Source organism: Solea senegalensis, linkage group LG14, assembly GCF_019176455.1.
Source record: "Solea senegalensis isolate Sse05_10M linkage group LG14, IFAPA_SoseM_1, whole genome shotgun sequence".
Lineage (NCBI taxonomy): Eukaryota > Metazoa > Chordata > Actinopteri > Pleuronectiformes > Soleidae > Solea > Solea senegalensis.
In genome coordinates this window covers 22181625-22196571 of record NC_058034.1, presented here as the reverse complement: position 1 = coordinate 22196571, position 14947 = coordinate 22181625, and the positions used below count along the sequence as shown (strand labels likewise).

The 14947-nt window shown below is 41.2% G+C and overlaps 1 protein-coding gene across 5 annotated transcripts in view; it reads left to right on the top strand.

Moving 5' to 3' along the window:
- Positions 1–14947, top strand: part of adcy1a (adenylate cyclase 1a) — a 68187-nt gene that overhangs the window by 36027 nt on the left and 17213 nt on the right. For all 5 annotated transcript variants that reach the window (XM_044043745.1, XM_044043746.1, XM_044043744.1 and 2 more), the window contains 5 exons: positions 756–867; positions 5713–5840; positions 7800–7958; positions 9985–10126; positions 12120–12275. In XM_044043745.1, the coding sequence (XP_043899680.1) occupies positions 756–867; positions 5713–5840; positions 7800–7958; positions 9985–10126; positions 12120–12275 (697 nt within the window). The remainder of the gene's footprint in view (positions 1–755; positions 868–5712; positions 5841–7799; positions 7959–9984; positions 10127–12119; positions 12276–14947) is intronic.

The window sequence follows — 14947 nt, the reverse complement described above, 5'->3', positions numbered from 1 at the left end:
CAGCTGGCCTGCCTGCCTCTCAGCAAAGGAATGAGGGGCTAAGTAGCTTTCAACACCTCCATCAACTCCACCACAGCAGCTAGCCAACAGCAGGCAATTTAGCTCTGTAATGGATTTAGTGGTGGGTGTAAAAGATGCTGTTTACTTATCAGAGATTGAATTATGGCACGAGCGGCTTTGCTTTGCTTTTGATCTTCATTTATTAGCAAACTTACCTGTGGCTGTTCTGAGTCAGACAGCTCAGTTTGTTTTTCCTTTCTGGAGAAATGTCGGAACTCACCTGTCGAGATGATGAGCTGAGCTTTAAATCGCTTCATCTTCTGCAACTGCTACTGGTTCAGAACTCTGCTGACCGTATCATCTCGCACACTCCCTCCATCCATCACATCACACCTGTCCTACAGCAGCTCCACTGGCTCCCCATCACACAACGCATCAGTTAATAAAATACAGCATTTTATTTTATTAACTGATGCGTTCAAAGCCATACACAACCTTGCACCTCCATACCTCACAGATCTCACAGACTCCCTCCCACATTTCAAATCACAACTAAAAACGCACCTTTTTAGAAAAACATACCCTCACTGACCACACAGCAATGTCAAATTTTATGGTGACCTTGAGTGTCAGAAAGGCGCCAACAAATAAAATGTGTTATTATTATTATTATTATTATTATTATTATAATTATTATTGTTATTATTATTTTTATTATTATTATAATTATAATCTTTCCTCTCTCTCCCTGACAGCATCCTGTTTGCAGACATCGTGGGCTTCACCAGCCTGGCCTCTCAGTGCACAGCTCAGGAACTGGTCAAACTGCTCAACGAACTCTTTGGAAAGTTTGACGAACTGGCAACAGTAAGTGAAGTCACCCGTGTACAGAATAAATACATCTTGCCTGTGTCTTGGTGCCAATGTCATTGGGTGCTAGGACTTGAGCTGAGAATGGAGTATCAGTGGAGTAACATTTGGGCAAAGCGTTAAAACGTAGCTTTTTTAACTTTTAACATTTTTTTAAAATCTCCAAAGCTGAGTTTTAACATGGGAGTCAATGGGAGGTTTGAGCAGTGCATGTGTTCAAGTCATATGAAAATGAAAACAACACACAGGGTTAGACGACAACCATTTGATGTCAAAATTGGAAATTATTGTTTGTTTGGAGATTTTTGTGATTATTACTTTGTGCCACACTAATGGCACAATACAAACTTATTATAAAATCTGTAATTGTCCAAAGAAAAGTAAAAAACTTAAACTGCGATTGTTTAAAAACCGATTGATTGAGGCAAGAAAAGGGTAACAACGCTGTGAGGCTCCAAAGTGGACTGGGTTTTGATCATTTTTTCGACCGTTTTCAATTTGTGTGTATGTTCCAGCTGCTCTTTCACTCTGTGTGTGTGTGTGTGTGTGTGTGCTGTTTGGTGCTGAGTTGGCAGTTTACAGTTTTATCACAGCTTTTTCTCTGAAAACAAAAAAACCCACTGTGAGTGAGGTGAGAGGAGGAGCAGGGTTCCCATAGTGTCAGTGTAGCAATCACACCGGTCACACCTCCTCCTCTGTTAGGTTTGTGTTCACCATGTTTTTCCTGTTTGCCACAGTGACAGTTTCCTCTTCCTCCAACAACGGTTTTGCTCTGCCAGGAAGAACGTCTAAAATAACGCCATCACTGCCTCCATCTTATCACCGGTACCTGACTGTGAGGAGTGTTTATTATCATACAAGAAGCTCCTATTTTGTAAGGCCCAAAACAGCACTTCACCTCAGTGGTCGTGAGGACAGGGTTATAGGGTATAAACTTGTGAAGATGGCGTCACATGAAGTCAGCTTCGTGCAGCGTACAGTACAATTGTCCGAATGTAGACCTAGAATATCTGTAAATCACAATGACTCTGAAGCTGTTAAATGAGCGTTACAATCCTGCATAGTTCTACTTTAAAGTGGAACTAAACTACTTTTTTCCAGGTGTAAATGTGTGTCTAGTTATATTATTTCCTGATCCAGCTGCAAATATTCACACTGTTCACACTAAATTGGTGAACTTATACATCGGCATATCTACTGGTCTATTACCGAAGGCTTTCTTGTCTTAGACTCCACCCCCCTTTTATAAATGCCAGAGAAATGCCTCTAGCTCTCAGTCCGCTTCGTGGCATTTCTCAAAATCAGGCGTTTAGTTTCACTTTAATCACATTTATTTTTTGCTGCAGCTCCATTTTAAACCTGGTGTATAGCTTAACTGCAAAAACAAGAGGGGACATGATATTTAATATTATTTTGAACAGAGCTGATATATCATAAAGTTATAAGAGGCCGTATATTACATTACATTACATTACATGTCATTTAGCAGACGCTTTTATCCAAAGCGACTTACAAAAGTGCATTTAAATATATATTTAAATGCGTATAAATGTGGCTCGCATATTAAGATTTGCAAAGAAAACAAATTCTCGCTTCTTCTGCGATGACATAATGTCATTGAGCGGTGACAGCGGGCCAACAGTGAGGGAGGCAGTCTGGTGAACAGTTGGTGAGCTCCTGTTTCAGCCTGTCACTCCTGCACAAACACCAAAAATGCCTCCAAGACAACTCAATGTATTATTCAGTCCTGGCTGGAACTCATCTATTATGTCACGTCACATATTGATCCAAGAGTGAAAAGTAAATGTGGAGAGGCTGAGGCTGGACTGACGAGGAGGAGGAAGAGGAGGAAGAGGAGGAAGAGGAGTTGATGATGTTGAAGGTCAAGAAGGAGAAGGAACTCACCTCAGCACGCACACACAGAGGATGGAGTTCTGGCTTTTCCAGGGATGGATGAGGTGTTTAAAAACATGAAAGTAGCAGCAGTGGTTGTGCAAATATGATCCTCAGGACTTCTCCACATGTTCAACTTTAAATTACTTCACATTTTAACGTTCGATAAAAACTATCTGGCCCAAAATGTCTGTTACACGACACTCACCTGCCTGACCTCATCCTCCCCCAGCCTCAGTCATCTCTTCACACACACACACACACAGGACTCATGTGATCACCAGGATTCTCCCTCATGCGTTCATTCTGCATCTCAGCAATCAGTCATGGCTTAACGTGGAGAGAGAGACAGAGGAAGATACGAGGTGACATGTGACCTGTTGTCAATGCTCCGGTGTTTAGTAAGACATTATATGGAAATCCTGCGATGAGGATATATATATCTACATAGTGTGTGTGTGTGTGTGTGTGTGTGTGTGTGTTGCTGCTGCAGCTGCAGCCTAATTGAGATTTATACCCTGTCGTGTTAGCAAGGAGGGAGGAGAGGAAAAGGAAAAAAGAATTCACTTTCATAGCTCTGTCACAGCTGCTGAGCCTGTCTGACTGCTGCTGTATATGCTACACAACACGTGCACTCCCCAGAGGCTCAACCTGAACTTAACCATAACAGACACACACCTGACTTAACCCCGGCCGTCTCACACGAATGTAACGCTGCACACACACCCACACCCACACACACGTATACACACACACACACCCCCTGTGCGAGACAATTGTCCTCGGTCAGCTGCTTCTGGTTTCTTTTTTCATTTGTCTCCGAAAAGCAAACAGTGATATCGTCCTCTCGAGACATGGCTCACTGTCAGCTGATAACTTCCCTCTCTCATTTGTCCCTCTCCTGTCTCTCTGACACACACACACACGTGCGCACACACATTTCTTTTCCCAGTGCCGGGATAATCATCCACGTTCTGAATTCTCATATCCTCCCACGACAGAATCTTTCTGCTCCCGTGAGCAGAAAACCAGAGCACACCGTCTCCTCTCATCTCTGCCTCCTCTTTACCCTGCAGTTGTCATGAATCCAGTGTGTGTGTGTGTGTGTGTGTGTGTGTGTGTGTGTGTCTGTGTGTGTTTGTCACTCAGAGGCTGCCTGCAGGCGAAGCTTTGTAGGGACTACATTTATGATTTGCTGATGACTGTGTGTAATACAATGCCACTAGGAAACCCATTTGTGTGTTTGTGTGCGTGTGTGTGCGTGCGTGTGCGTGTGTGTGCGTGTGCGTGTGTCCATCTAGGTAACTGTACAGTGTGTTTGCATGTAACTGCAGCAGGTGTCAGTATTTGAGGGTGTATCCCCATGTTTTGAAGCTGTGCATATGTGTGTGTGTGTGTGTGTGTGTGTGTACCTGGTATTCTTTATCTTGTGGGGACCTAAATCTGTTTACACAGTCAATTATATCACTGTAATTTAATGTAAAGACATAGTTTTAAAGTTAGTTTCAAGGGTTATGGTCAGGATTAAACCAAGAGTAAGTCAATGCAATGTCCTCTGAAGTCATGGAAACCGTGTGTGTGTGTGTGTGTGTGTGTGTGTGTGTGTGTGTGTGTGTGTGTGTGTGTGTGTGTGTGTCATCACTGTTGAGTTTGTGCACAATGTGCAATGTGACAAATCTGTCTGGGAATGCGTGGGTGGGATTCTACTTCAAGAGCATGTCAGAGCAATTAGAGTTGGCCTGAACTAGAAATACCCACACACACACACACACATTCTTGTACAGTATTCTTAGTAAAGACAGTAATTGATATAAAGTGTTTTCCTAACCCTAAAACCCTAAAACTGGGTCTTAACCCCTGAAAAAGCCCTTTAAAATTGAAAAAAATTCCCCACTTTACCACAACAGATTTAACACACTTGTTCACACACACACACACACACACAGAGCTCGTGTGGTTAAACACAGAGTTGGTCGACAGACGAACGCTGGGATTTTTCAGTGAAATCTTTCCCTCGCAGAAACAGTTTTTGCTTTGATCAGCAGAGGAAACTTCGTCTTCTGTGGGGAGAAAAAAACCCAGAATGATTAAAGAATGATGAGGACATTAAAACAGTGTCATAACATCACATGCACTGTTGGAGCTGTTGCACCCACAGAATATTGGCTCAGACTGTCTGTCGTGAAGTTCCTCAGAGAACCAAACACGTCGTTACACAAACTGACCCAGAGACTGCACGTACATGTGCCACAGCTTGTGTTCTAATGGTTACAGCCGAATCAACGTCACACCAGTAACCAATTTATACCTTATTATTACTATTTTGCTTGAATAAAAGAAAGTCTCACCCTCACGTGTCATCTGGAAACAAGTGTCATCAATCACTCGGTGTCACACACTCTCTGTGTCGAGTAAAACAAGCACACACTCTTTTAGAGACAGTCTCCCTTTTATTTCTACCAGGAAGTGCAAAGAAACAGCAGTCGGACAAAAACACACGATAGGGAAACAAACGTTCCACTTGGAATTATACCTAATAACACATATTACAAAGTAATTATGAATGGATAAAAATCAGCTAAAGCATTTTAGCTGAGTCATGTTTGGGCTGTTTATTACAACTGAGAGTTAAAGTTGAGAAAAAATATCCTAAACAAAATACAACCACAGACATGCAGCTTAAGAAAAAGTCTTAAAGTCTATGTCATTTACTGTACTTAAGTGTCAAAATTAATTTTCTGTTATAAAATCTACTTAAGTTTAAGAAATAAAAGTAAATAACATTTGTGCAACATTTGGAGAATTATGTCTTTGAAATGACTCGGCATAAATGTGTTGCGAACAGCTTCATACGTTCATAAATGTAAAAATAAAACAATAATATGGAGCTGGTCTGTGTGTGTGTGTGTGTGTGTGTGTGTGTGTGTGTGTGTGTGTGTGTGTGTGCAGGAGAATCACTGCAGGAGAATCAAGATCTTGGGCGACTGTTACTACTGTGTGTCAGGACTGACTCAACCTAAGGCTGACCACGCCCACTGCTGCGTGGAGATGGGACTGGACATGATTGACACCATTGCGTGAGTGCACTGTACACGTTCCACTACCTCTATGTTCTGTATATACACGTTATGTAACATATACATGTTTAATAATATTACTAAAGTAAAAAGTCTTAAAGTTTATGACATTTACTGTATGTAAGTATGAAAAGTCATTTTCTGATATAAAATGTACTCAAGTAAAAGTATCAAAGTGAGGAGTTAGGATTGAGCCATGGTGGATCAGTGGTGGAGCCAGGAATTTAACCCACAGCCTTCCAGTTGAAAGACAACTCACAGTACAGTAAACATCATAAACTTTAAGACTTTTTACTTAGGTAACATTATAAAAAAGTTAATTCAACTTCAAGTCATTTTCTGGTCACATACTTATCACTTTAAGGTACTTTATACAAAGACTGCTTATTACACACACACACACACGTCGTTTGTTGTGTCCCTGCATGTGTGAGCACTTGTCTGTCATGTTCTTTCCCTGCTGCTCTGTCTGAGAGGATGGATGCTGCTGCAGGAGTCCTTTATCTCAGAGGACAGGTGCTGCCATATTCACTCATTGTGTGTGTGTGTGTGTGTGTGTGTGTGTGTGGATCATACCTCCTTCAGCTTGGCGTGCAGACTACATTTTCTTTTCTTTTCTGGCAACTCCATATCTAACTCCTGACATCAGCTCAAAAACCAATTCCTAACCCCTTTAAAAAAAAAACACACACAGAGCATTTAGGCTGCTTTTTCACATGACTATATTAAATACATAGGCTATACTGTAAGAATGTGCAATATAGAGTGTCTTATATCCTTTTTTAGTGCAACCTATAGGCAATCTGATGAAAAACAAAATTCGATTTTTATATAAACACACCTGAGCAAAAAGTACTCACTTTTTTTTTTTTTTATCGGATTGAATTTTCTATTTTGTGACTTCTGCACAATTATCCCTACTTCTCTTTTTAAAAGAAACTTCAGTGGCATTAGATTAATCCTAACTTTGACTCAACAACACATACGAGGAAGGAAAAATGCAAAGCCTGAAGATATAAAGACATACAAACACACGCCCAGGATTTCCATATAAGGAGTTTTGTATTATTCCTGCTGTAATTTACCAAGGGTGATCTGTGCGGCGTGAGCACTAAGGGTTAAAGTTGTTGACAAAATGTCCTCATGAAGCTAAATGTCCTAAACAGCCTTAACAAAAACCTTAACCACAACCAGTCTTTGTATAAAGTACCTTATCAAAGCTGATACTTGAGTAAAAGTACAAGTATCTCACCAGAAAATGACTTTGGTAGAAGTTGAAGTCACTTTATTATAATATTATTGCCTCTAAAAGTAATTGAGTAATTAAGTAATACGACATTTACTATACTTAAGTATCAAAAGTCATTTTCTGATATAAAATCTACTTTTAGGTTTTAGAATTAAAAGTGAGGATTGCACCATGGTGGTTCAGTGGTAGGGCCAGTTGTCTTTCGACTGGAAGATTGTGGGTTCAGTTCCTGACTCTGCTTGTCTGTGTGTGTGTGCTTGAGCAAAGACACTGAAGTGTAGTGTAAAGCAGTTCATCAAGACTAGAAAAGCTCTATATGAATACAGACCATAATACCAACTCTTCCTCCTCTGATTTGTTTTGGTAGTAACAAGTTACAACAAGTTATTAACAAGTTAGAGGAAATATAGTGGAGTAAATAAGTGATCATTTCCAGAAATATGAATAATAACAAATTAAAGCACAGATACGTGAATGCAGCACTTAAGTACAACACTAGTTAATACCTAACCACATTAATGAGGTACCTGGCCTTATGAGGACCAGGTTTTGGTCTCCAAGAGGACGACTGGTCCTGACAAGGTCAGTGTTTATGACGGAAAAGCACACCCACACACACACACACACTCAGTTAGTGAGCTGTTTCAGCGACAGATTAAACGTGACATCCTCACTGGTCAGTCATGTGTGTGACTGTGTCGTCCCTGCAGGTCGGTGGTGGAGGCGACAGAGGTGGATCTGAACATGCGCGTGGGCCTGCACACAGGACGTGTGCTGTGTGGCGTGCTGGGCCTCAGGAAGTGGCAGTATGACGTGTGGTCAAACGATGTCACACTCGCAAATGTGATGGAGGCCGGAGGGCTGCCTGGGTCAGTACTGAGAGTCAGTGTCGCACACACACTGAAGTTGCTTTTTGTGACTGTAGATGTATTAAAACGACTTAAAGTATGTGTTAATGTCCAGCATGATGAACAACTGCTCCAGGATTCATATGAGTGCCTGAGGCTTGTTTGAACTACTACTACTTAAAAAACTGTATTTCACCCTGCTGGTTTCTTGTTACTAATATTAACCAACACTTGCAGTTCGCTTCAATGGTATATGGTTTATTCTGCAAAATTTGTCCCCACAGCCAACGACAGACATGCATCTATTCTTCTAAGGACACCACAATCATTTGGACAGCCTTGAAAAAGAAGAAAAAAAGAACTCCCAACCTTTACCACAACTAGTTAAGCCTAACATTAACCTAACAACAGTTCAAAGTTTTAAACTGAACCAGTTTCTCAGAAATTAGGTTCTCTCTTACTAGGACATGGTTTTGGTCTCCATGAGGGACTCATGGTCCTGACAAAGTCATTTTTTATGACAGAAAATGGGTAATTTTACTTAAAAACTGTATTTGAACTTGTATAAACGCGCTTAGACGAGTGTGTTCATTTACGGAAGCGTGCAAATCACCAAGGTGGACACTGAAAATTCAAAATGACTGACTTCCTGTCGAGGTGAGGCCCTGGTCCCGATGGACTTTTTTGTTCGTCTTGGGCGATTACAAGTTCCCACCAAGTTCCGTGAAATTCAGTGCAACTTAATCTTGGTTTTCTCCATCCATGCTATAGAGCCCTTGAGCAATGCACAGGTCCGAGCCCTTTGCCAGTATGGCATTTTCACCAGACCTGACCTCTGTGACCTCTGTGCCTGTGTTAACCTCATCAAAAATGACCACGATGACATGGAATAATAAGGCTAAAATAATTAAAGCTTTCAAAAAGTAGAATTTTAACGCCAACTTTGTCGGAGCGCTGAGGACACGCCTTTTGACGTAGAGAAAATCCTCTGATAACTTTTAATCATTAACTCGTCTGGAACACATGGACCAAGTTTGTTCAAATGCATAGACAAGCCATTTTTTTCTTCCAAAATGGCTGACTTGTGGGTGGAGCTAATGGAAGTACTTTAGAAATTAGTTTGGAATCATGAGAGCAACACGTGTACCAAGTTTGGGTAAAATCGGAACAACTATGTGCGACTTAGACACCAAAAGAAAACTTACTTCTGCACTTACTTCTGGGGGCGCTATAGAGCCCTGGGGCTAAGAACAGGAGCCGTTTCAGCCCCTGCCATTCGTGCTCGGGGCCTAATTAAATAATAGTTCATTAATTTTGACCCTGTTGGTTTCTTGTTACTAATATCACCCAACATTTGCAGTAAGCTGAAAATGGAATCATATAATGTCACCGGTTTATTCTGCTGTTCATCTAGATTTTAAAGGATCACTAAATGTCCTGTTCACAGACTAACTCCGCCCCCAATGATTGATTTAGAAAAATGCCAAGAACAGGTCCCAAATTTATCAAGGTGTGAGTAAATAATGTAAAAATAAACAAGATGCTGCAACTTTAACACGTCAAGCCATGTTCAGTTGCTCCTAGATGAGTTTTAACTACAAAATGACTATTAAACTATTAAATATTAAACGAATGCATTTAAAAGAAAACAACCCTCCTTCTCCAGCTGGTGTGCATTTTAAAAAGCAGTGAAATGAGGTCGCCTCGCTGGCTCAGTTTGGTCTTGTTTCAAGTGAAGTGATAAGATTTTAGGGCTCGTTAGGAGATTAAATGAATCGCTGGGATGGAAATGTCCTCATTCCGTACATAGACGCTGGAGCAGCAAAGACACATTTCTGCAGCTCAAAAACGTGATAAGATGAACTGAGCTGTGGCTAAATTTAGGAGATAATCTCTGGACAGGACTCTCAGGCTCAGCTCTACATGCGCTCTATTACAGACGAATCTTCTAAGGTTGTGTGAGGCCGATATAATGAAGGGGCCTAATGATTTGAGACCTCGGTGCCTGACTTTTATCAATCACCCCCTTTGTTTCCTTTGCTCTCAGTAAGGTGCACATCACACGGACGACACTGGAGTGTTTGAACGGAGACTACGAGGTGGAGCCGGGCTTCGGGCACGAGAGACACGCCTTCCTGCAGAAGCATCACATCGAGACCTTCTTCATCGTGCCGTCGCACAGACGCAAAGTACGTCTCTCTGACGCAGAGAGGGAGGAGGCTTTCTAACTGTACTGTCAAACACGGTTTTCTCTCCAGCGATAACATCTGAGTTTCACCTAACTTCTCCTCTTAAACCTTTACACCGAGCGTATCGTAGATGACACTTTGCATCGCTGTAATTGCACGGCAGTTTGTGCTATTTGGAAAAATTCCAATGGTTTCTGAAAAGAGAAAGTTGCCCAGTTGGTTATTAAGGTAATTTCACTCGTGCTGTTGCAGGAAGCCGGCAAATCAGCGTCTTTGTCACCAGAGATGTACATCGTTTTCCACGACTGTACATGGTTTCCACATTGAAAGTTCAAGTTTAACACGCAAACTCAGGCATTCATGTACACCCAGTGTTGCAGTTCATTGTGAATAACTGACAGATATTGAAAGCTATTCTGGAAGAATTTGGCAAATGCAAAAGCAACTTACACACGGGACATTTTTCCATGGTCAAATGATGGTCCCGTGGTCAGACTGGATTCAGATTCAGACTGGAATGTGACTCCGGTCATATTTTTCAGTATGCGACGTTTTTTGTGCCAATCCTGACCCGATCCTGTCCGTTTCAAAGCTGAGACACAGTTCATCTGCGGGAAAGAATCGAAACTGCGAGCGAGCGGTCTGTCGTGGAATCGGCTCACGTCTTTAAGCGCAACAAAAACATCCGCTTCGATGGCGTCACCGCGTTTGTTGTCCCTCTGCAGGAAGCGCTGTGTCAGCGTCACACTGGGTTTGCTAGTATTTATTATGTGTTTTTTTTTGTAAATGCATTTTACCAGGTGCAACATTGATAATTGAACATGATAATTACCAGTTTGGTGCCTCAAATAAAACCTTAGAGAAACAATAAATACACTTCATATGAACCAACAGGATTAAGACGAAAACTAAGCACATTTTTCATTTTTAGTTTGTTAAAGTGAGTTCTCACCTGCACTTATGAGGATAATACAGTCTCTGAGCATCAGTTCTTCTTATTGAACTGATAAATATTTACATTTATTTACATAATTCAACCATGACAGTTTATTTTGAGGACGAGGACAAACATCTACTGTGGAAAGTCAGACACTTTCTGCATGTTGTCATTATATTTCACACGTTTTGCATCACAAAAGTGTTTATTCAATATTTTCAATTAAACTAATAATTACTAAAATAACTTAAATAAGGCCCAGCAATCATTTCTGGATTTCTGGACCCAAACTAAGAAAAGAACATGAAATAAAAATGACCTTAATTGGTGATTTAATTAAACTTATTTAAACTAAAGTAAGCAACTGATAAATGCCAGGTATTGACACTCGGTCTTTTTAGCGGTGCGGCTTTTCTAATCTCTGCGGCACCAGAGGTTTAGAGACATCAATACAATAATCAATAATCAATCAGTAAATACAATTACACGTGCTGTAAACTGTCACATGGACTTTTCACGGTCAAAATGATAAGGTTGAACACAGCTTGATTTATAGAATATTTGTAACTCAACAAATAATGTTGTTAAAAACATTAAATCTGTCATTATTTGATTGTGATTTCTTTCATTTTAAAATAGATTTTTTTATACATGACGATGTTCTGGACGTCATTTGCATGAGGACATTTTTTTTAATCTCATTAGCCCTGAACTCGAGGATTTAGGGGGCGAATGAACTTCATTTCCATTAAGACGCTGGATCTCGGTTCCTTCTGTCAACGTTTATATCAGGAGAAAGATGTGTGGATTTTTTAAAGGGGGATTTGGGAAACATCTGAATGTTTAATTTGGAGGGAAGTGCACTTATTTTAACGCTGATTCAGACACTGGAGAGGAACATTAATCAAATCTGTGTGTGGAATGAAAAAGATCCACGGACTTAAGTGATCATTTATCACATTTATGGTGTGTTTGAGAGTTTTCTGCTCGTCTCAGCATCCTCTCGTTTCCTCTTTCCTTCTCATTGTTTCATCTCTGTTTTCCTTCTGTCCTCAGATTTTCCCCGGTCTGATCCTGTCAGACATCAAACCAGCGAAGAGGATGAAGTTTAAGACGGTGTGTTACCTGCTGGTGCAGCTCATGCACTGCAGGAAGATGTTCAAGGCCGAGATCCCCTTCTCCAACGTCATGACCTGTGAGGACGACGACAAGGTGCGTGTGTGTGTGTGTGTGTGTGTGTAAATGACACTTGTGTTTCCCTTGTGAGCGCACTCACCTGCCACTTTATTAGATACACCTGCTCAACTGCTCATTTAAAATACATTGATTAAAATCTTTAATACCGGTCAAGTGCATTGGGAGCTGGGCTTGTAACTGGATGGTTGCTGGTTCAAATCCCCTGAGGAAGGCACCCAGGAAGCTTCATAACAGAGGATGGGTTAAATGGTTAAATAAATAATGTCCCTAACATGGATTAATAAAAAGCACCAAACATTTCTGCGTTAAAATAATCTTCAAACAACAAGATTAATGTGGTGTATTGTTGGATTACATTCGTCACGGACAGTTTGATTCAGTCCTGTCTCCTTTTAATGACATCATCCACTTTGAGGAGCTGATGCAATGTTCGATCGTTCCATTTACTTTAAAAAAAAAAGAAAGAAAAGATTTATTTATTAACCCTTAGTGCTCACACGGCATAGATCAGTGTCACATGATCACCCATGGTAAATGACAGTGTGTTTATAGGTCACGTCTTCAGGCTTATAATAATTATACCATATTTTCAATTAAGCAATAAAACCCCCCCACACCATTGGAAGTCACTTTATTTTGCTCTGTTTCACTATAAGGACTTGAAACGATCTTGGTTCTGTGTTTGAACCCCGGCTCTTCTCTGTCAGGCTCTGCTCATGTTTCCGTGTGTCTGTACACGGTCCACATGAATAATTCTGGGTTATGTAGTAAAGAGAGAGAAAAAAATCCTGGTATTTTCATTTGTGATGGGAGTGAAATCCTGCATGGATTCTTAATCTGCTGCCACACGCACACACACACACACACACACAGACACACACAGTAATCTGGATTTGGCAGCATCATAAGCACGACAGTATGCCTGCATTACAACTACATTTTGAAAACTAAGCCAGAGGAATTGATATTATGTGCGATTCTTTCATGTGAACTCGCTGCTCCTAATCTCCCTGTGTGTGTGTGTGTGTGTGCGTGTTTCTTTTTGTGTACACGTTTGAAAGTAAACATGAGCACTGATTTGTGCTCGCCTCTGAGGGGGCGTGTTCACTGAAACACCACGACACTGATGCAGCAGAGCGTGAGTCAGTGACGGCGCGGCTGCACGGTCGCTGTTTTGGCATCACAGGGTTGAGCTGTCACAAACGGTGTAGTCGCTGTAATCCCCCCCGACTCTGTTTGCGTGCCTGCGTGTGTGAGTGTGCCTGCGTGTGTGTGAGTGTGATGAGGTTGCATCACGACTCCTGGTAATCACCCACCGCGTGGTATCATCTCCTCTAATAGCATTAGCCACATTGTTACACGATTATCAACCAAAATCCTCACATTGTGACACCAGAGGAATTTTAATAATGGAATTATGACACCGGAAAATTGTTTGGAGAGATTTTGTTTGGCTCCTCCCCCCACTAGGGGTCACCACGTCAATGTAAAATGACTTGATATTGATTTGAGAGATTTCTTTTGCATCCAGTCCTGATAGAGCTTAAAAGACTATAAAACCGCACCTTTAAGCGTCCTTTCCTCCTGGTGCCACCTGTTCTGTCCACGAACTCCCTGCACAGTGACGGGCAGATTTTAGAAAAAGCAATAATTTGTGTTTAAGTTTAAGTGAGGTGAAGTGTCGGCGACGGCAGCAGCAGCAGCAGCAGCAGCCTGTGACTGACTGTGGCTGAGCTACAGGCCTTTTTCACCGCAGACATTTTGACAGCACAGTTAAAGAACCATGAGCGCAGGTGTAATTAAAAACATTAATCAAGACTACATTACATTCAGTCTCGGGTGTCGGGTCATGTGAATGCTCATTGGCTTTCCGGGGACACTTAAACACAACAGAACCACCGTTAAGGTTATTAATTACACATTGAGACGGCTCTCAAATGTCTTTTGTGAAAAACACGAGTCTGTAATAGAGCGCATGTAGAGCTGAGCCTGAGAGTCCTGTCCAGAGATTCTCTCCTAAATTTAGCCACAGCTCAGTTCATCTTATCACTTTTTTGAGCTGCAGAAATGTGTCTTGTGCTGCTCCAGCGTCTCTGTAGCAGTTTACCTCTTCAGAATATCATGCAGTTTCTGTGCAGGATGCTGCTGCTGCTGCTGCTGCTCAGCAGCTGTCCAGCTGTCAGCCCGCAGTGTCGAAACAAACTCAAAACCTCATTATTTCTTATGGCTCATCAACATTTTAATGGCTCATCAAGCCAGGATTTTAACTAACCCAGAGGTTTTTTTTTGGACGGCAGCACCCACACTGTGCAACAGTTTGCCTCGAGACATTCGAGTCATTTCAAATATATTTTTAGTCTCTAGTTTAGTATTGTGCTTATTTATTTATTTTTTTTGTTTTCTCTTTGATTAGGTGGAAATCACAACACTTTATTTTCACTTTCAACCTAGCATTTGTAAGGAGTGGGAAAGAGTAAAGTGATAAAAATATCTTTAAATAAAATGTGTTACCGAGCACCTTGCCAAATCTTAAAGATTAAAACAGTCACTGAGTGTTGAAAAAAAAAAGAGCTTTCACTCCTTCACTCCCTCATTGTCTACCGCATTTACCCTCCACATGAGGGTTGCTGGTGCCAATTCCAGCTGACATAGGGCGAAATAGGGTACATCAGTCCATCGCAGCGCAA